General features: G+C 34.6%; 4 protein-coding genes across 5 annotated transcripts; 1 reads left to right on the top strand and 3 right to left on the bottom strand.

The window, feature by feature from the left end:
* Window positions 1-4,037: 4,037 nt before the first annotated feature.
* Window positions 4,038-6,027, bottom strand: LOC106340283. 2 transcript variants are annotated; one of them, XM_013779158.1, is made up of 5 exons: window positions 5,538-6,027; window positions 5,335-5,414; window positions 5,219-5,255; window positions 4,997-5,099; window positions 4,038-4,909 (listed from the first exon to the last, which is right to left on the bottom strand). In XM_013779158.1, exons 1-5 carry the CDS (start codon window positions 5,845-5,847, stop codon window positions 4,213-4,215), a joined length of 1,227 nt encoding a protein of 408 aa, XP_013634612.1. In that variant the 5' UTR covers window positions 5,848-6,027; the 3' UTR covers window positions 4,038-4,212. The 2 variants fall into 2 exon arrangements, with proteins under 2 accessions (XP_013634612.1, XP_013634613.1); XM_013779159.1 differs by having other exon boundaries at window positions 5,335-5,411.
* Window positions 6,028-10,635: 4,608 nt separating this feature from the next.
* LOC106337890 (uncharacterized protein At5g39865-like) lies at window positions 10,636-11,394 on the bottom strand. Its single transcript, XM_013776991.1, has one exon. The coding sequence runs from the start codon at window positions 11,374-11,376 to the stop codon at window positions 10,636-10,638; it is 741 nt and encodes a 246-aa protein (XP_013632445.1). The 5' UTR covers window positions 11,377-11,394.
* Window positions 11,395-15,227: 3,833 nt separating this feature from the next.
* LOC106337093 (eukaryotic translation initiation factor 2 subunit alpha-like) lies at window positions 15,228-17,487 on the bottom strand. Its single transcript, XM_013776125.1, has 7 exons — window positions 17,015-17,487; window positions 16,551-16,607; window positions 16,387-16,473; window positions 16,158-16,304; window positions 15,974-16,078; window positions 15,663-15,761; window positions 15,228-15,552 (listed from the first exon to the last, which is right to left on the bottom strand). Exons 1-7 carry the CDS (start codon window positions 17,390-17,392, stop codon window positions 15,397-15,399), a joined length of 1,029 nt encoding a protein of 342 aa, XP_013631579.1. The 5' UTR covers window positions 17,393-17,487; the 3' UTR covers window positions 15,228-15,396.
* Window positions 17,488-19,144: 1,657 nt separating this feature from the next.
* Window positions 19,145-21,574, top strand: LOC106339513. The gene is made up of 11 exons (XM_013778339.1): window positions 19,145-19,416; window positions 19,504-19,546; window positions 19,736-19,789; window positions 19,872-19,935; window positions 20,021-20,077; window positions 20,239-20,345; window positions 20,444-20,482; window positions 20,752-20,840; window positions 20,939-21,017; window positions 21,116-21,163; window positions 21,234-21,574. The coding sequence occupies exons 1-11, from the start codon at window positions 19,247-19,249 to the stop codon at window positions 21,309-21,311; spliced, it is 828 nt and encodes a 275-aa protein (XP_013633793.1). The 5' UTR covers window positions 19,145-19,246; the 3' UTR covers window positions 21,312-21,574.
* Window positions 21,575-21,628: the final 54 nt, after the last annotated feature.

Raw genomic sequence — 21,628 nt, 5'->3', positions numbered from 1 at the left:
TTTTTTTTGTTATAATAAGTTACAAATGATCATAAAATATAACGCATATGAATTTTTATTTAATAAATATTCAAACTAAATAATATATATATAAATACTAATGATTTAAAGCAACAAGATTGGCTGATCAATTTTGTCGTCCACTTGAAATCTTTCAAAAGTATGTGAAAGACTAAAGTCAAAGTAAATATGGATTTAGAATAGTAGTTATATTTTACTAACCGAAATACCGAAAAAAACCGAAACCAACCCGATATCCGGATTGAACACCCCTAATCCAAATGAAGCCAAACTATTGTTTCATTCTTCAAAATATAATAAAAATAATAACTTAATCCCGCGCAAGGCGTGGGTCTTATCCTAGTATGTATTGTAAAAATGCTACGATATGTCAAATATTAACAACAAAAGGATCTTTCACCTTACATAAATATTTGACTTATATATACTGTCCAAAATATTAAGGATTGGGAAGAAAATGATACAAACAACACAAGTAGACACAGAACAACAAAAACCTTTTGTAGATTTTTGATTCCCTCACAAAAATGTAAATATTCTCAAATCTATTATTACAAAGTAGAGTTTGTCTATTCCAGGTGAAGTCACGTAGGCGGACACCTAAATTAGTCAGCTCTCTATCAGACGACACGTGTCTCTTCCCTAAATACGCTGCATTTCATTAATTGCCTGCTCCGATATAATTGGGCTTCGTATGGTTTTTGAGCTTCATTTGTTGTTCAATGAACCAAGCCCGATAGCTAGAAACCTAATCCTTTCAATCCATCTGATTTTAAGTTTCATCCCTCTTTGTTTTCAGCCACTCCAAAACCTAAACCCAGTCTGTTAATGGCAGACTTATTCTTTGAGAGAGCAACAATTGACTGCTAGGGCCTAAGGTTCACCGTATTCTTCTCTCAAGAACCTAAGCATAATAAATTTGAAAACAAAACATGCAAAATATAACGAACAAAAAAATGAAAATTTAGTTAAATTAAGTTGAATTTAACTAAAATTTAGTCATCATCTAAATTAATTGAAAATACATACAATAATCCAAAAATATATAAATTTTATGAATAAAAAGAGCAAATTAATAAGAACAAAAAAAAGAGAAATCAATTTACATTATCATTTTTCGCGTTTCATGAGGCCAATAGAAATAAAAATTACTAACTCACCGAATTTTATTTTATCTAATGTCACCGAGATAAATTGAGAAAATTAATAAAATAATAATGAAAAACTATAACCGAAAATTAATATATAATGAAAAAGTGAAAAAAATAGTTTGAAAAAGTATATAATATAATAAAACAATACAGTTTGAGTTACTATACATAATGCTCTAAGTATAGCTCACTGTTTTTGAACTACTGAGTTACAATGCATCACAAAACTTAAGATTGATGAAAATTTTGTCAAAATAAATAATTTTATAAAATATATACTATAATTTAAAATATATAAGTTTCAAAAAAAAATAGAAAATTTCATTAAAAATAATTTATGATATTTTCACATTTTATCAAAAATCATGCATAAAAAGAGTGAATCACATATTTTTGTGTGGAAATTATAGAAAAGTACAAGTAACCATTATTACATAATCAATTTAAGTATACTTCAAAAATTAATTTAGAAAAAATAATATCTAACATTGCTCTATTCAAACAATTGTAACTATCATATATAGAAATTTAGTCAATGGTGTCTTTGACATTTAATCTCCATATATCTTATATAAATGAAGATTTACATTACTTCATTCAAACAATCGTATATAAAAATTTAATCAACAACGAATATGACATTGAATATCATAATATTTTATATAAACAAAGATTTCACATAAATAATGAGTAACAATAATTGTATAACCTAAGTCTTAACACAAAAAATAATTTGAACATAATGAAATTAACAAAAGTAAAACTCCGCGAATATTGTTTTCAAGACCCTAGATGATAAGAAAAATGCGAATAACAAATATTTTTGTTGTCTATCGAGGAGATCAAGAGTGAAGACATATATATCTATGGCAAGTACATCTGTCTTCTTGTCTTTCTCTTTTATTTTTTTTTAAAACAGTCATATGAGAGAAGAAACAAATATTCAAAGAACTTCCGTTGTAATATAAAAGGAGTGGGATTACCAAAAAAAGAAATATATAAAAGGAGTGGTATTGTCAGGAACAATATGCTAAAAGAGTGGAATGGAAAGAAAAATTGATGGTTTTAGTTGGGGTTAAGTATATCACAAATGATAAGTATTATTCTAATGTCTCAGCCATACCTACCGCAATTTTTTTTTTTTTCGGTAAACATATTAAGATTGCATTACCAATTTTCTGAATTTGTGACAGACGGTACAAAGAGATGCTAGTAGCAGAAAATACAAACACCGAAATGAAATTACTAACACAACAACAAAATACAGTAATGAAAAACATGATTGAGAACCGATACCAAAAGGCAGAGGAGAGAGCACTCGAGAAAACTTGAGAGAGTCGCCAAGAGCACGCAAAACGCAAGATCAGAAACTCCATAGTACGGCACCAGTTAAGCCATGAGTCACGAGCCGGTAATATTAGCTTGCCCAGGCACTCGCCTCCATAAAATGACCTCACCACAAAGCCCTACCACCTGCAAAGAGCAAAGACACTAGCGAGAACTCGGAGCTTGCAGCAGACGACAATGGAGCCGCACCAAAGCGGCGAAACCAACGAACTAGAGCCTGTCGAAAACCCCATACATCAATCACCGCAAACAGCCACCTCTGCTCCTCCCTCCTGAATTTCAAAGGCACCATGATACTCCAACAGCCTGTAAGCGCCTCACTGGAACCACCAACACCTCAACATCAAGTCCACAACCGCTCTTATTTGGAGAGACTAATAGTTGATAATCCGCCACATCCACCAGACGCTGCACGATAAAAGGAGCTAACACCACAGGGCAAGAACCGAAGCACTAAACCCTTACTGCAGAGATGCTAGCAACACTCGCTGTCACCGGGAATGAGGACGAAGGTAGACTACAACAATCTAAGACCACATTGACCCGCACGAGTGACTGACTCTGAGAACCAGAGACTGACCAAAAATCGAGCATAGAAGCTCAATCTAACCAGCTCACCAGACCGCCACCTCTGGTTAAGGCGAGAAGAAGAACTCAGCCCTCCTCATGAGCTTGACAGCGACCCCTCCTAGCCACAAGGAGCCCTGCACCCACCTACAAGGAGAAACCACTAGCAGGGAGTAACCACCACTGCCAGGGAGCTCGTTGAGATCCAAAATCGACTCTTGATGTATCTGTTACTTATTGGTGGTGAGAAACCGTGATGAATCAAAAGTAGAGATCTCAGAGACGAGTGCCCTCCAACCGAGAACGAGGGAACCTGTCTTCGACACCAGCAACTGACGCTGGAGGGATCGACGATGACCGGAGCACCACCACCGAAGCACAATCGTCCTCCATTGAAAGTATACCTAGCGCAATTTGATTTGATAAATCATCTACAACTATATTAAGATCACTTAAATTGAGAATTGATTTTGAAAAGTTGACAACGGTTAGTTTGCCGTTAGATGTCAAAACACGATGTAATTTAACATAATTGATGTTGACATGGGTACCTGCAAGTGAGCATTTGATAAGATAGAGACAAGAAAAGTTTTCTTTTGTGTCAAATAAGACAGGAAAAGGTTATCGAGATCAACCCAAGCATATACGATTGCATATATAAGCTTCACTGGCTTAACGTTATTGCATAAATTTACTGACAAGATCTCCATGCTAGGGGAAAAAATATTGGCTTAGGATACTTGTGTGAGAGTGAGTGAAAGCGGAAACTACGCATACATTTGCAACGTCTCACAACAAGACACAACCAAGACAACGTGCAATGTCTTGTAACTCTCAAAACCATATAGACTCACTAATCATTTTTATTGGTTACTATTCAGGATAAAACGAATCTCTGTTCACAACTCGATCACAAACATTTATATTTAAATAAGCATTTAACATCTCGACAAAATTATATGGGAAAAAGGACCAGAACAACGTTTTAAAAATGTATCTATTATTACCTTAGTTATGGGTCTTGTCACAAGTATTTAACGAATGATAAACAACAAAGAACCGTCTTCCATCAACAAGTACCTCAAGATCTCACTTAGAATATACGTATATATATGTTGTTATATATTCATAAAGTGAGATCAAGGGGACTTACCAAGACCGAAATCTTTCTCTTTTTAGGATCATTTTGAACTTCTTTCCTAATGTCTCGACCGAGTTTTGATGAACTCGACGAAGATAATGAAAGAGACAAACCCTTGATATCCTCATGATCGTCAAGTTCTTTTTCTTCATCTTCTATCAAGCAGTCTCCAAGGTTGTTGTGAGTCCGATGTACCTTAAGGGACAAGCTTAGATCCAAATCTTGGACCGACTTATTGCAATCATCTGACAGTAACAACTTTTTCCTTTTCAAAACATTCTCCGTTTCTTCTGCCACTCTAGGATTTTCCCTTTGATTAGAACTTAATATGGTATCAATATGATCTTGTGGCCCTGATGCGGTCGAAGAATTAGGATTGGAGGAGAGGCTTTGTCCCCATGATTTACTTAACGTTTTCATACCTTCAAGAAAGCTTCTATGAATACTTGGAACTGATTCACCTACTCCATTGCTCGCTCTAGCAGCTTCATGAGAATTGATTCGAAACGAAATAGTTTTATTCGTATCATCAAGAATACTATTACTAACTTCACGAAATCTCTCGCCAGACTGTGAGCTAAACAGTGTGGGTCTTGTTCTTGTACTGTCTCGTGCTGTTAAGCCTCTCCAAGGGCTACGGTAGACCTGGCGTCTATGGTCCGTCCATGAACCGCCACCGTATCTATTGATGACATGCCAAGTTATACACAATGAATTTTAATATATTTATACAAGTAGAAAATTAATAAGCTAAAGATTTTGTAAATACCCTAAACTAGTAGAAGGCCTTTGGTCAAAACTTTGTAGCATTGGAAGTTGGCCAAGGTTGTAAGTGTAACCAGCTCCGTGTTCAAACGAAAATCCTTGATTTCCTGAAATAATAAGAAAATGAAATATGAAGAAATAAACATACTGTCTAATTCATTTATAAGAGTTTAGAATCAAATTCAAGAAGCCCTAAATTAAACCATAACCTAAAATAAGTAATTACCTTGATTTGGGTCATCAGTCTTCTTGCTTCTGTACATCTAAGAACAAATAATGAAGGTGGAAAATGAGTTTTAGGAAAAAAATCTAAATAATAAAGATAGTGTATGTTTGCAAAACCTGAAGATGGCTCTTAACATGAGCAATACATAGCCCCTTGACGTTCATCAATTGAAGAACAAGCTTCGGTGTTGCTCCTGCTACAACAAAATCATTCAAAGAAAACCGAATAAATATCAACAAGAAAACCCTATAAATAAATTCTAGATTTCATATATGTAATGATTTTGAATATTGATTCATATATATAACAGAAACTCAACTATCTGGTCCACCCAATTTCTCCACAGCTTGAAGGAAGCGGAGATGGAGCTCAGGTGTCCATCTCAGCCTTGGAGTCTTTGAGCGGTTGTACGGCCTCACAGATCCACCATTTTTCTTGATCTGATCATTATTATGATGGTGACTCCCACTCTCTTCTACATAGCTATTGTTCGATGGGCTCTGATCTACTGATCTCGCTTCTTCATCCTTGTTCTCATCATCTTTGTTGTCTTCTTTCTTGGTAGTTGCTTTGAAATTGTTAGATGGACAAGTCTTGGAGTTTTCAGAACTTTGGCTGCTTGATCTCATCTTGGTCTCTAGCTTTTTGGCTGTTTTCTTGTATTTGTTTTGGGGTCTGAACCTTTTTGGTCTATCTTTGAGTCTCTGGACAAAGTTCAATCAAAGATCACACACTAACACATATATGTGTTCGGAATTTAAGGTGAAGACTTTTGAAGGTTTGTATGTATGACTTTTTGGATGCTTGTATCCATCATTCCTTTTCCCTCTCTGTCCTCTAACTCTACTATATATTGAATAATATGTATATGAGGGCAGCGGATATTCTGAATTCTATTTTAACATATAATTTTCAGATTAAAAATTTTATATTTTCTAAACAAAAACATCATTAAATATTTACCTAACCACAAATCAACCAATAATAAAATAGAAGATATATTATCATTGGTTATATAACATTAAGTGTTAATAAATTTTACGTAGAAAACCGAAAACGTCATATAATTTGGAACATAAAAATTTCTCTAAAACGACTTATATTAAAAAACGGAGGGAGTACATCCTAGGCAAATATAGATCTAGATTTACACCTCAAGACAAAAAAACAAATGGTCTTTTTACTTCTAAAAAAGATTAGTAACTGTACACTCCAGTCATATACACGAATATTTAAAAATAAAACTTAAGAATTATACTTATTAACTTAATTCCTTCAATTTTTAAGTCTCGTGATAGGGAAGTGAAAAGAAGCTCAAGAGGTGTAGACAGAATTTATCTAAAGATATATTACTGTTTTCATTGTTATGGCATTCAATTGTTTTTCCTGAAATAGATATCAACCCTGTTGGTAATACCCATTTGAGTGAATCAAATGTGGTTTAAGATGACGTACGCTGTGAGTGAACCAATTGCCATTGAGTATTTGGGTGATCTATGATTTTTATTATTAGAATTCTATCTACCATAACCGAGTGATCTATGTATTCTTTTGATTTAACACGTCGTCTTCTTGTTCAATTCGAACTAGCTTTTGCAATATAGGAAGAAAGCAACATTAATGAGGCATACACATTAGCTAGATAAATGAAACTTCTTTCATCGTGTTACAACTTACAACTCATAAATTAAATTGACTAGAAAAGCAAACAAATAAATAAAAGGGAAAGGTTAGGGGATGGGCTCGTGACTTCAAAGCCAAAGCTGTGAAACAGAAAAAGAAGAAACCAAAAAGCATATTTTTTTTTTGTGTGTTAGAGAGAGAGATAGAGAGAGAGAGAGAGAGAGAGAGAGAGAGAGAGAGAGAGAGAGAGAGAGAGAGAGGTTTAAAGGTGCTTGGCTGGGCTGGGCTGTCTTCACTGAGAGACACGAGAAGAAAATATTGCTACTTGTTTCTATCACCAACGACAATCACGGATTTGTCTCCATCTCCACTACTCTTACTATTTCATATTATGTATAGTTATCTACACATGCGTCTCTGTCTCTCTCTATACATACAAAAGGTACATCTCTCTTTTCCATATATAACCCATTTTTATTATTATTAGGATATATAACATCTTTGAACAAAAAGAGGATATATAACATCATAGTTTAAGCTGATAAATCACATGAATTTTCCGGCCCGTATCACAGAATTGTAAATCAAATGCAAGTAATGTGTCAAAATTCATGAATGGCAAAAAAAAAAATATACATATTGTCGAAGTCATTTGTCAAATAAATTAGGTATTTGACATTTGCTTCTTTTTTCAAAGTCTTTTTGGGAGCCCGATGCCCAGCCGTAATTGCATTTTTCGTCGTCGTTGTTAGTTAAGAATTTAGATTGTCGTATTTAGGTTTTATAGTATTTGCAATAGTTATTTACGTTAGAATGACGCTCTTCGTATCTACCCTATACAATCCTAGCTACTTCCATCCTCAGACAACCCATGAGCAATCTATACAGCCCAACAAATACAAAATGCTTAGGAATATTAGATACGGCTTTAATATAAAGTTATAAACCGTTGAAAACTGACTACTCCACTAATTCTTTTTTTCTTTGATTTACACTAATTCATTTTCCTCGACACATATATGAATCAATATATATACACACACACACACACATACATGTAAGCGTTGACAAAAGTCTTCGTGTAGTGTAGCAAACGTATATAGAATCTTACTAAACTTTTCCAATTCTTGAGACCTATTCACTATGTTTTTATGAAGAATGTCATTTTGAACCAAGCGGTGGTAGCCTAGTGGCAATCTCTTGGAGCTTGATGTGTACCCACATCAGTCCTGGATTGGATTCTCTCTGGGAACTAAATTATCACTATTTGACCAGTCTGGACTTGAGCTTCGGCTCGAGTGGTTTATATGGTGGGACATAACAGATGATTGGTCCACCCCCTGACATTAGTCGGAAGATATTCAAAACTCGGATCGGGCAGTGTGGTACACTTTCCAGCTAGTCTACTTTGTAGCACCAAGTGCGTTCTTCCTGGAGCCGACCGGATCAGTCGATAGGGTTTATCAAAAAAAAATGTCATTTTGACATTTGACACAAATTTGCCCATGTATTTTTAGACTTTGTATGGAATCTTTCAACTTTTCAATTTTTGGAACCAATCATCTTTTGAACCATGTATAGTTTAAACTAAAGATCTTCCGAGATTGTACAAACTGTGGTACACTAGACCGAAGAAAATTGCAGTAGTTTATACAGCATTTTACTTTAAATAATGTGTGTCAATACATTATTTATAATCAAACGATGTGTGAACGGGATATATTTTATGGGGAAAGAATAAGTTGGAGGAGAGGAATATAATACTATATGGGATTTGTACGTATTATGCATGGGTTTGCATGAAACAGCCACTGCAGCTAAGTAATCAATCAGTATGGCCCAATAGTTTAGGTATTGAAACCACAATTTCATATTATATTTATTCTTAGTCATCATTGTATCGTCTTTTAGTCTGGCATTATTATTATATTAGCAGGAGGACACAAGTCGTGTTGAATTTATTTAATTATAGAAACGAATAAAGTTTGGACCTCGTCTCGGGAGAGGGCAATTTCGTGGAATGTAGGTTGCTTGTCGAATTTAAAAAGATGAGAATTTCATTTCATGTATTCGATGCGTATAAATATAATTTCAATTTTTTTGGGAGTATTAACTCAATTCAAATAGACACATGGAGAGCAAGTTGTTATTTTCTTAATAATATATTTAGTTTTTTTCTTTTTGTTCTCGACGGATGTTTCAAATTCACCGAATAGTAAAGTTGTATGAGAGATTTATTTATCAGAAAACATTGTCTTTATATTTTTCCCACTACAATCAATTAATTTTTCATTCAGATTATAGGCTATCTATGGAAACGATCTTTATGATTTTTTTTTATAAGCTCTATCGGCTGATCCGGTCGGCTCCTGGATGAATGCACTTAGTGCTACAAAGTGGATTAGCCTGAAAGCGTACTACACTGTCTGATCCGAGTTTGGAATACCTTCCGACTAATGCCAGAGTGTGGACCAATCATCTGTTATGATCCACCATATAAAACACTTGGGCCAAAGCCCAAGCCTAGACTCGCCAAGTAGTGATAAATCTTCATGATTTATATGATTCATAAGGAAACATTGATTTCATTAGTGAAAATATGAAATTATTCCGGAAGTGTTCGCCGTGGAAAAATCTTGATCTGGAGATCAGCGAGTGTTTTTTTTTCTTCTTCTAAAAACTAAATATAAATATTATATTGGTTTTCATATAGAAAAGATGAGAAAAGCTTAAAGAGGGCTTACCCTTTTTTTTTGTTAACATGAACAATTTGCTTTTCTTTTTGAGATTTTAGGCTTTGTCTATATATATTTAACCGAGTTTGAAAAAATAGGTATCCTTTGACCGTCCATAGCTAATGGACCTTCCATGCCCGTTCTCTCGGTCTGTGAGCTTCATCATGTATGATGGGCGATGCGTTAATTTTTCCGAAAACACGAATCATTGTTTATTAATCATGCAATCATCACACCACATGACATTTTCCTGTGTTTTGGTCTCATTCGCACGATATCGCGAATCACATCGCGATAAGTCACTCATCCTTCTAGGACTCCAACCCAAACACTCTTAACTATGGAGTTTTAGACGGATGTATGCCCGAAAAGATAAATGCACTTTGGTGAAACAAGTAGCCAAATCAATCCTCTTAAGTCTTTCCTTATACCACTAATCGAGATGTTACAATTCACCTCCTCCTAAAAAATACAAATGTCCTCATTGCACTCTAAGATCGTTATCGATGTTAGTGTGAGCCCTCACTGACTCCACACTCGTCAGCGCCAATCGAAACCAAAATTTTGTGTACCGAAAAGCATTAGATCGAATATGAATACAAATGATCCAGTTTTCTTAAAGACTAAGGCTCCGACTGGTGACCTTTTCGGGAACACGAGGAACGAATAAGAAATGAACGTATAGGAATGTTTGTTCCTTATCAAATTTAACAAGGAATGTTTTTGTTCTATATTTCTCTACAAAAAAAAAGAATGGGGAGGAACAAGAAGGAAAAACTATTCCTTGTGAATGGTGATTTTTTTTGGGAATGTTAAGAAATTCAGTGTTCTCTTTCGTTCCTTGGTCACCATTCAAAGCTTAATATGTCTGAATCTCCACTTTAGATTAAAATAAAATTATTTGAAATAAGGAATGTCATAGTAAAATTAGAAAAGAAAAATAATTTCATATCTCCTTTAGTTCTTTTAAGGGAAGAAAAGATACATGTATTTTTTTTTTCTTTATTTTACCATCAAACATTGGTAAATAAAATTTTTGATTTTAATAATTAAACGCTTTTACTTTAAATCTACCGGAGATATCATAGTTCCGTCTCCGATAGTCCGATGTATCGGAAAACAAGAGGAACACCTAACAAGACCTTCCACACTGCAAACCGTACAATTTACAAATCCATTTTCCTCCAAGAAGATCTTGTGGCTACCATTACATCTCTCGCAAACAACGAACCTCCATCCTCCGCATAACTCACAGTTCTCACTGAATCTTCCATCCGACGGTGGTAGTTCTCCGACCATCTTCCTCAGCTCGCCGCTCTCATTTAACTTCTTGATTTCGTCCGCCCCTCCTATGTATCTCCCACCTATGAAAACCTTAGGCAACTCCACGTTCTTGGTCCCGAATATCGCATGCAGCTCGTCGTGAAACCTTGCGTCCATCGTTAAGTCTCGATCGTCGATAGGGATGCGGAGCCTGTGGAGGATGGCTCGGACGGCTCTGCACTCCTCGAATGTTTTGCGTACGATACGGAGGCTGGTGTAGTAGAGAACCACGCCTCCTTGGTCGGTGGAGTAGAGCGTCTCCCTCGTCAGAGGGGGAGTTCTTGAGGTGCAACGGTCAATCTTGGGGCTCCTTGGCTGGTGAAGGACTTGAAGTTCTGGCGAGGGAACGTCGTCGTCATAGAGAAGATTGTTTACGTCTTTGAAAGATGAGCATGAGAAACGTCTCGACGACCATTTCGGCGTGTCGGGAGAGACTTCCTGACGCCTTTTTCGTAGTTGGAACCAGTTCCACAACATGATGGTTGATAAGGCAAATCAAATGCATGCAAAGAAGGTGAATAAATAAAGAGTTATTCTGCGGATGTGAGTTATTGAAGTAGGAGATAAGGATTGACATCATAGTAAAGTTAAGAATATATATCTTACCGAAAATGGCTTATACATTCCTAGTTTGTTTTTATATTAAGTTGACTTAACATTTTTGGCAATGAGTATTTTCAACTTTATTCAAAATTAATAAAAAAAATTCTGCAAACAATTTCATTAAGAATAAAACAAGAGTACATTGTCAATAGACAAATTTTCCCAACAACAAATTATTACATAAACAGATATACGCACATGAAAAAGTGAATTTGACGATATTTTATACGATATAACCTTTTTTTTTTTTGATGAAATTTTAAATTTATTGATCATCGGGGAAAAAAGAATGGTTATATACAACTAGTTAAATAGCTAGAGTAATAATCTTGTTTGCATCTAAGCTCTACCAGTACGTGTGCTGAACCAGTGTTGAAGCAACCCGAGAAGATGTGGTTTCTCATAATATCTTGTGGAGAGTACTCTCTGCCGAATAGTTTTGTCTATAAACTTGGATAATTGTTCAACCGGACGAGCCACCTGGTTATGGCGCCTTCCATTCATTTCCTTCCAGATGTAATATATAGTTACCTGGAACGCTAGCTTCGAGAGGATCGATGTGAACCGGTTAGGGGCCGGAGCAGTAAGAAGACACAAGTTTTCATTCCAGTCTGGAGAGGGGACTGGCTGCAGCAGTGAGCCCAACACCCGCAACCAAAGTGTATAGGTGTAGGGGCAGGCAAAGAAGAGGTGGTCTCGGTCTTCATCTCTTTCCCCACAAAACAAACAACCCTGCTCTACTCCCCAAGCACGCATTCTACATCCTGTTGAGAACCTGTATTTTGTCGCCAAACAAGTAATAAATGCATAACGAGGGACCCCTTGAGCAAACCAGATGAGCCTACGCAGCCATGTGGTGAGCACAAAGCGAACTATTCTTTCGCCTTTTACTAAAGAATACGATAGAACCTTATCAGCTAATATATAACTAAATATGTTATTTTCATTTTCTTTATTTGATCTATCTTGGATCTTTCTCGGAAAACTGTGTACTTTTCTATTTAGAAGTTATTTTTTTTTTCAAAATTAATAATTCTTTATTTAAAAAATTAGTACTGAGTCATGGTAAGCTTAGTATAATATCCTTCGTTGGTCATTTGTTTTTTGAGGCATAAATTTAATATTTAAAAATTGAATATGAGCTTCACTTTTTTTAACAACATAGTGACATCTTTGTCTAATAAAAACCCGCCAAAGCTAGCAACACCACAATCAACATCCAATACAACCCTTATACAGTAAAACCTCTATAAATTAATATTTGATAAACTAATAATTTTTATAAATAAATTTTGTCGGTCCCAATTTGAGCCGGTTCAAAATTGTACACAAATCAATAAAATAATAAGATAATATTTTTTAAAAAAACTTCTATGTAAATATATGATCGCAATAAAATTATAAATTATATTCGCAATAAAATTATAAACTTATAATTTATATGTATAGATATTTTATATAAGTAAGAATCTATTATTATATTATTTTTTTATATTCACAATGAAATTATCTTTATATTTTTTTAACACTTCATATATTTTTGATGAGATTTAGTAATATTATATCTAACCCCACATTTAAGTTCTATGCAATATATATTATATACAACAAATAATATAATAAAATTAATATAAATTTTAATTTTTTTAAAAAATAACGATTAATGTCTGTACACTAAAATCAAATATTTTTCTTATCTTAGAATAAATATATCTTAAAATAAAAAATTTAAATAAGGAAACTTTTGTAAACTAATATCTCTATAAATTAATAAAATTTCAAAGTCTCAACATTATTAATTTATAGAGGTTTTTTGCTCAACAAGCTTGGGAATTAGGAACATTTTAATAGCATATCTGTACATCAAAGAAAGATCAACTAAAGTAATGTTCCATAGCATAAGATCCTACTTATTTCATGTGAATCAATATAATTGTTAAATTTGAGAATGAAATGATGTGGAATGGTTTACTTTATTAATTTCATATTTTTTTTTCATCATTTGCCTTGAATGGAATAAAATACATATTTCATCGATTCCAAAACCATTCCAAAAATTAAAAGATAAAAACATTCTTAAATATTTCTCTACAATTTTGATTTGGAATATATGGATTGAATATATTTTCTTTTTAACCAATTTCATTTTATTCCAATAATTTTATTTCATGGTTACCATTTACAGTCCTAAACTTCGAATCTATGAGACTGTAAACAAATCTTTCATTTCCTTTCACAGAAACTTCCATAGTCAAACTGGAGATACACTCAAAAATCAAAAGGGTTAATCCATGACTAAACTAAACTTCCATAGTTAAACTGAAGATATACTCAAATGGGTTAATGCATGACTAAACTAAATCATCTATCTCAGATCAAGCAGATCAAAAGCTAGAACTTTGCAATATCTAATCATTAAAAACAAACACAATTGAAGAAATGTTTCAATAGCCCAAGATCATGCAATTACTCGAACTATGGAACTAATATAGCTTCTTCTATACACTTCAGATGGTCAGCTTTAACCTTGAAATCTCAGCCCCTGAAAACGGATCTCAGTCCTTATGGTTTACTTTCAACACTAAACCATCCACTTTAATTTCACTCTTGCTTACAGCATATGAAAAATCGAATTTAGGCCACAATTATATCAATTCAAAAGTCATATGTTCTAGTGCAAAAATAAATCAATCTTTATAACATTGTCATGAATGTAATGATTGATATGTAACCCCTCAAACTGGTAACTCTCGGATGTTTTTTCTACTTTTAAAGCAAAATATACTCAAGACTGACAGTCCTTATGGTTTACTTTCAACACTAAACCATCCACTTTAATTTCACTCTTGCTTACAGCATATGAAAAATCGAATTTAGGCCACAATTTAGGGGTGTTCGAAGTCATATGTTCTAGTGCAAAAATAAATCAATCTTTATAACATTGTCATGAATGTAATGATTGATATGTAACCCCTCAAACTGGTAACTCTCGGATGTTTTTTCTACTTTTAAAGCAAAATATACTCAAGACTGACAGTCCTTATGGTTTACTTTCAACACTAAACCATCCACTTTAATTTCACTCTTGCTTACAGCATATGAAAAATCGAATTTAGGCCACAATTATATCAATTCAAAAGTCATATGTTCTGAAGCACAAAAAATAAGTTATTATATTCTTTCATATTTAGCGTTCATTAAAGTCATGTTTCTTCTATTAAAGACGAAACTCTATTCGTTTATAGATAAAAAAAATTGTGAATAATTTCCACTAATTGTTATCATCAAATTTATAATCTTTATTTTAATTTAGTCAATGCTAAATTAAAGCAAAAAGATCAAAAGAAGACTAAGAAAATAAGAACCATGTTTGCGATGAATTGTTATTTAATTATAGTTCAAGTGTTTTACAAATCATGACTATTTTATTACTGTAAAAAATATGGTAATAGTTATTAGCAAAAAAATTAACTTATGATTTTCATACGTTGTTATAAAATATATACATATTTACATGTTTCTATTTTTTGATCAGTTTTATTCGGTTTTATCGGTTATATACCGAACCATATCCAAATCCTACGGTTTTTTTAAAATCATATCCATTCGGTTTGTATGATATACCAAATCCAAACCATATTATCTATTTCGGTTCAGTTCGGTACGGTTCGGTTTTGCCATATTGAACAGCCCTACCACAATTATATCAATTCAAAAGTCATATGTTCTAGTGCAAAAATAAATCAATCTTTATAACATTGTCATGAATGTAATGATTGATATGTAACCCCTCAAACGGGTAACTCTCGGATGTTTTTTCTACTTTTAAAGCAAAATATACTCGAGACTGACAGAACAAATCGAAAGAAAATTAGTTGGAAAACCAGGCAAATTCTACTCAATGATTCCGGCGCCACCGTCGATATCAACGTCGCCCATCCCTGTGTCCTCTTCTTCTTCTCCACTCTCTTCATCGCCGCTAATTTCTTCATTGTCCATTCTTAGCTTCGCCATGTGTTCTGTCAGCATCTTATCATCTCTTTCACTCACCTGTCATAACATATAATTAAAACAATATTAAACCTCTAAAATTAAAGAAGAGCTAGTTCTTGTAAACATGCAACTTGGGATAGTTCAACAGTAAAGAAGAAGATACTCACAGCTCTAGGTGCCTCCTTAACGACAAGTTTGCCTTTGTGTTCCTCAATTGTCTCAGTGCAAGCTACTATGGCCTCGTCTAGAATTTTAATCCCTTGGTCCTGTTAATTATTGTTATAGAGAGTCTGAAACGATTAGGAACAATGGGACAAAACCATAAGCATTTACACAAAGACATAATTGCTTTATTGAGTTGCAATGACATGTTCTGGGACAGCATAAGCATCTGACTGCGTTTTCTTAAGCAGATAACCTCTTAATAACAAGGAGAGGATAAATGGCCAATCATGTTCAAGACAGAAGATTGACTAACCTTGTCAAGAGTATGAGTAGTAAGGACATACAGAGGTGGAGCAACCAATTTAATCTTAACAGGACAGTCATCGTTTCCAGCAGCTTCAGCCTTTCTCATGGCCTCCTGAAATAGCATGTACATGTGAGAAAACCATAATGAGATCATTGATATGTTATAAATGATCCAATACGGGTTTTACGACCTTGATGTGAACAACTCCGTCAAACTGAAAACATTTCAACTCAATATCAGCACGGATTTTCATTGGTTGTGGTGTCATTCTCCTCCTAATGTTCTTCACAAGTGCTTCTTTCACTTCTTCCGTAACAGCAGGTACAACTCTAGTAACCTACAAAGAGAAGTCTCCTAAGACAAGCACCCAAGGAAGTTTGTACCAACAGCTAAAACAAAACCATAGAACCAAACTATACCTCCTGCCCATCAGGACCCACTTCTTTGATCTCACGGGTGAGGGAACCCAACACAGAATCAGGATCAGTCACTAAGACCTTGAAGGCCTGAACAAAAACAAAAAACAAACTTTAGTCATAAATATCAATAGGAACACAATGGAGCTCAATTCACAAGTTCTTACCTCAAAAGCATGACCATACTTTCGGTACAGAGGCCAACCAATGTTCACATACAAGTCCTGACATAGCAAAACTCAAATCAATGTACAATCAAACATTACAACAGCAAACTATGATAGCTGCATACGAAGTGATTCTAATCACTTTAATATATAACAGTTTCAAGTCTCAGAATCACAACACAAACGTAGCACTTCACACATCAATACAACAGTTTCAAACCTCAGCATCACCACACAAACATAGCTACTTTACACAATATAATAGTTTCAAGTCTCAGCATCACCCCACAAAGGTAGCTACTTTCCAGTAAATTATAACAGTTTCAAGTTTCGGCATCACCACACAAAGGTAGCTACTATAAAACAGTTCCAAGCCTCAGCATCACCACACAAAGGTAGCTACTTTACACTATATACAGAATTTGCACAATCAAATTATCACTAAAGATTCAATCTTTATGTACCTCCAAATCGAGAGAAAGAGTCTCAGCAACATGGCGCATGATAGAATGAACGAGCTTGCTCTTGTTATACCTCTCTTCGCAAGTCTGAATATCCTCCTCGCTAACCCTACGTTTGCTCAGATCAATGTAGCCCCTCTCCTTGTCGACACGCAGGACCATGACGGGCTCGATTTTCCCGACCTTGATCAAGCTGCTGACGCTCCGGATCCGACGGCGGGAGAGCTCGGAGAAGAGGATCATGCCTTCGGTGTTGTTGTACTCGAGGAGCGACACGTAGGCTCCCATGTCGGCGATGGATTTGACCTGGATCATCACCGCCATGTCTACCTCCGGGTACTTGGCTTCGTACATGCGGCACTCTAGATTCGGTGTCGCCATGATGGGTGAGACGGCGGAGAGATTTTTAGGGTTTTTAAGCGACGGAGTGATCTGGCAGATTCTTTGGGATATAGTTCAGGGAACAGAGAGACGACGAAGAAAAAATATAAAACGGAAATTTTTCGAAGACGGCGCCGTTTGGAGAATTAGGGAAAGTAATTAGGTTTTAACTGGGCCAAAAGTTTGACGGCCCATATTGTTGTTTTGTTTGGATCAGACTTTTTGTTTGGTTATCCATAGCCGTGCAGATTTTCTGTTTTTTTTTTCTTTCTTTTAACAATTTATTAATTAGATCGTAATCAAATTATACAAATATACGTACAGAATTATGAAAATAAGACAAATAACTTGGATAAGATAATTTTGAATATAATACAGCACATGAAATAGCTGATGATTTTCTTTGAGAATTTTTTTATTAATAGAGTATCATCAACTCTATTAATCTTCTTGCGAACATTAAAGTTTTGTCTCATTAGAAGCACTGATTTCTCATTGATCTTATTCCACTTTAAATATAAATATATTATTTTGGTTCAGAATTCAATTTGTTGATTTTACCGTAAGAAATAAACATTGGAAATACTAATTTTCATCGCTTGTAAGAATATCGCTATACAACAAAGAGATTATGGCTTATGATTTGTGTTGCCACCTCTTTCACGATGTAATACATGATTTCAGTAGTATACTTTGATACCAAATATATTGTATCAAAGTATAAATAGTTAAAGTTCATCATGCAACTTCAATCTTCTTCTTGTTTATTTATTTTTAACATAATTCAGATATAATTTTGAAAAATTAAGAATTTAAAATAGATTTCAGTTTGGTTTAATAATAAAGAAATCAATGAAAACTGGTAACAATTAGATTATTTCGGTTATAGTCTGGTTTGTTTTGTTTGGATAACTTTCGCAAATTTATATAACTATTAAATTATTTAAAAAAATTAAATCTTTTTAAGACAGTACAAATCTGATGTTAGACCATAAAAGCATTTCAACGGAATCCGTTGGACACGTGGAAGCTGCCGACCACTATGTGATCATACTACGCTGACGGTAGGAGCGGTTGTTCTTCTTCACCACTCTCGTACAGTACTTGTACTTCTGGCTGTGTTTGTTCTTAACTGAATTTTTATGGTGATAAGAGGAGTTGATAAACCGTGTAATAAGAAGTTATGATTTGCTATGCTAATGTAATATTCATTGCTATATTATTGGAATTCAGTTTTAATGAAAAAAGACCATAAAAGCATTTTAATGGAAGTATTCATATTTAACTGTGGGTATTTAAGGTTATGAAAATATTATATCAAAATTTTCATTTAAGATACTTAGTCTAAGAATTTGATGATTTTGACATATACTATTAAGTACTAATTTATTTTGTTGACAAATCAATATATTGATATTAGGAACATTTTATAACAAAGTACAAGATCATTAGATCAATATAATAAAAATATATAGAGATTGAAATGTTTATTAGTTTCTTATAAATATTTAAGTACTAATTTATTAGTTTATACTAATATTTTGAGAATTTTAGTGAGATGCCCACTCCTAATGGACCAGATTCTTCGGCTGAGTTTTAACTGGGCCGTTCGAGGGTCTGGTTGTCATCAATATAAGCCCATATTATAACCATCCAGGCTTTCAAATAATAAAATAAAATCGAGAGTCTCTAACTGAAAGACACCAAAGTTACGGTGCTTATTCGTAAGAAGTACATAGTTGAGGGGTGCAAGTGAAAATCTCCGTTGATTGAATGTAAATCGAAGAAGAGCGACCGGGACTGCAACCGTGACGAGCAATCATCTCTTCTTCTTCTCCGTCGAGATCCACGGACATGGCGGAGACGCTCTGGATCCCGAAGTTTCTTCTCATCGCTCTCGTCCTTATCCCCTTCCGAGTTAACTCTCAGTGCGAGTTCAGATTCAATCGACGCAACAAGGTCTTTGAATTCAATTTAGCTTCTTCGGTTAAGAATCACCCTCACGGTGCTCTCAGCGAAGATGGGTACTCTTCAAATTCCATAAAGTTTCAGTTTTTACATTCTTTTCGATCTTGTGCTTATACTAAACGCGAGTGTAATTGGATGATCAGGTTTTATAGAGTGGAAGCGAACAGTACCGTCCTTTGGTTTCAGGTTGTCCTCTACATCAGGTTTACACTTTGTTTCTGTATCATTATATGCTGTAAGCTGGTTCCTACAAGGGAAAGCAATAGATAGGTTCTTTTTAGGATAGTCTATGACTTTAGGTTGTTGTTATACTGCCCTTTGTGTTTTACCACTAGACTAGTGTGATTTATGATTGTAAACCTTCTTGTGGAGCAGCTTTGTGACATGCTTATATTCAATCACGACCCTCCTCGATGTGTTGGTTGCCAAGTAAGACTTTTGGTCGCTTCCCATTGTCTTTGATCAGTCCGAGTTTCTATCAGTCTCTGTGACTTTCCTTTTCTTTACTTAGGATTGCGGCGGTCCATCACACTGTGGAACATCGTGTAGTGCACTCTTGTCGGAGAATGTAAGAGGTAAAAACTACAGCATGTGATTCTAATGAATCTTATTAGGCTCATACAATGCGATTCTTTTGATTCTATGCTTTATTGTTTGTAGGATATGATGTATGCACTTCTCTTGGGCATGCCTCAAGCTCAAAAGTTGATGTTATTGGTAAGGTTTTAATATATGTTATAGACTATTTTTTCTCTAGTCGCTTCGCTAGTACTGATGGAATCATGGCATTGTGTGCGTTCCAAGTTGGGACGAAGGTTTTTATTGTTTTTTTTTTTCTCCCACTACTGTCTCAGAGAATTTTATGTTGAAAACTGTAGATAAAGAGGATCCTGGCAAAGGCATCATTGTTAAGATGTTAGCTGGAAGTAGTAACCCAAACTGCTCACTCTCAGTTTCTGTTATCTGCCAGAAAAATAAAGTTGATGTAAGGATTTGTATGATCAGACGTTTTCTTTGACTTTGATTCTAACAGTTTCTAGTACCTTATAAGTAATACCTTATTCACCTTTTTCTATTTCTCAGGGACCACTCACTTTAACGAAATCTGGTACCTGTGATTATGTGAGTGTCCAATGACTCATCTATTTGCTCTTTTTCCAGTAGCTGTAAAATTACCGTCCGAAGCTTAATCTGCATTGTCAGAGACAGTGAGCTGTAGAGTATGTAGGAGTAAAAAAATTATTTAAGAAAGTAATGGCATAACAAGTAGTTAAGACTTTGGTTTCTGTTTGGCTTAACTTTTCACGCTAGAGCTGTTTAATTAAAGATATTATCTTGTTTCTCTCATTCATTCATACAACTTAAATTGGGGGATCTTGTTTCACTGGCAGGCTACTGAGTTGCGACATCCTTCAGGTTGTGCAGTAGCTATATCAGGCCATGGTAGTGGATGGGGCTGGTTTAGTACCTTACTAATCATGTGAGCACATACTTTTTTTTTCTGATACAGGCTTGGCTATTGGAATTTGCTTTAGCTATTATAGGAATTTAATGTAATTGTTCTGATCTTTTTGACAGTATCTTATGTTTATTTGGAGCTTATCTGCTGGGAGGTTCATTATATCGTTATTTCTCCCTCGGAATCCGTGGCATAGAAGTATGTTTTCACTAACTTCCTTGCATATGTTAGATTTTTCTCATATACTACTGATTCTATCATCACAACTGAAATGAGCATATACCTTATTAATACAGGTAATCCCAAATTCTGATTTCTGGGTCACTGTACCTCATAGAATACAGGTATTGTTCTCTGTTTCTATATATCTAAGAATTACATTCAATAGGTTTACTCTTTCTCTTCATGTTGCAGAGCTGCTTTGGTTCACTATTCCAGAGATTCAGGGGTTCAAGTCATGGCCAACAAGCCTCCTATTCGCGGGTCAACTAGCTGTCACTGAACACAAATCTTCCAAGTTGTTGCAGTGATCTCTTAAGAAACAGAAGAATCTTGTTCATTTGTTAACTGAATCAAATGATCAAATGAGTTTTTTTGTTTGTTTTGATTTGCTAACTGTTCAAATTGTAAAATTTTCTTCCTAGGTCTCTGGGATTTGGTAACTGATCACCTTTCCAACGTTATAGGTTGTAAACCGGTCCAAACCAAAACCAACTGAGGACAATAAATTAAAACCATTCAAGAAACCTTTTTTTTTATTTGTTTTTGCGTACAACCCATCGACTGTGGACTACGTTAATTTAGTTTCA

The sequence above is a fragment of the Brassica oleracea genome, chromosome C4 (genome assembly GCF_000695525.1).
Source record: "Brassica oleracea var. oleracea cultivar TO1000 chromosome C4, BOL, whole genome shotgun sequence".
Taxonomy (NCBI): domain Eukaryota; kingdom Viridiplantae; phylum Streptophyta; class Magnoliopsida; order Brassicales; family Brassicaceae; genus Brassica; species Brassica oleracea.
This window is presented reverse-complemented; position numbering and strand designations above follow the sequence as displayed.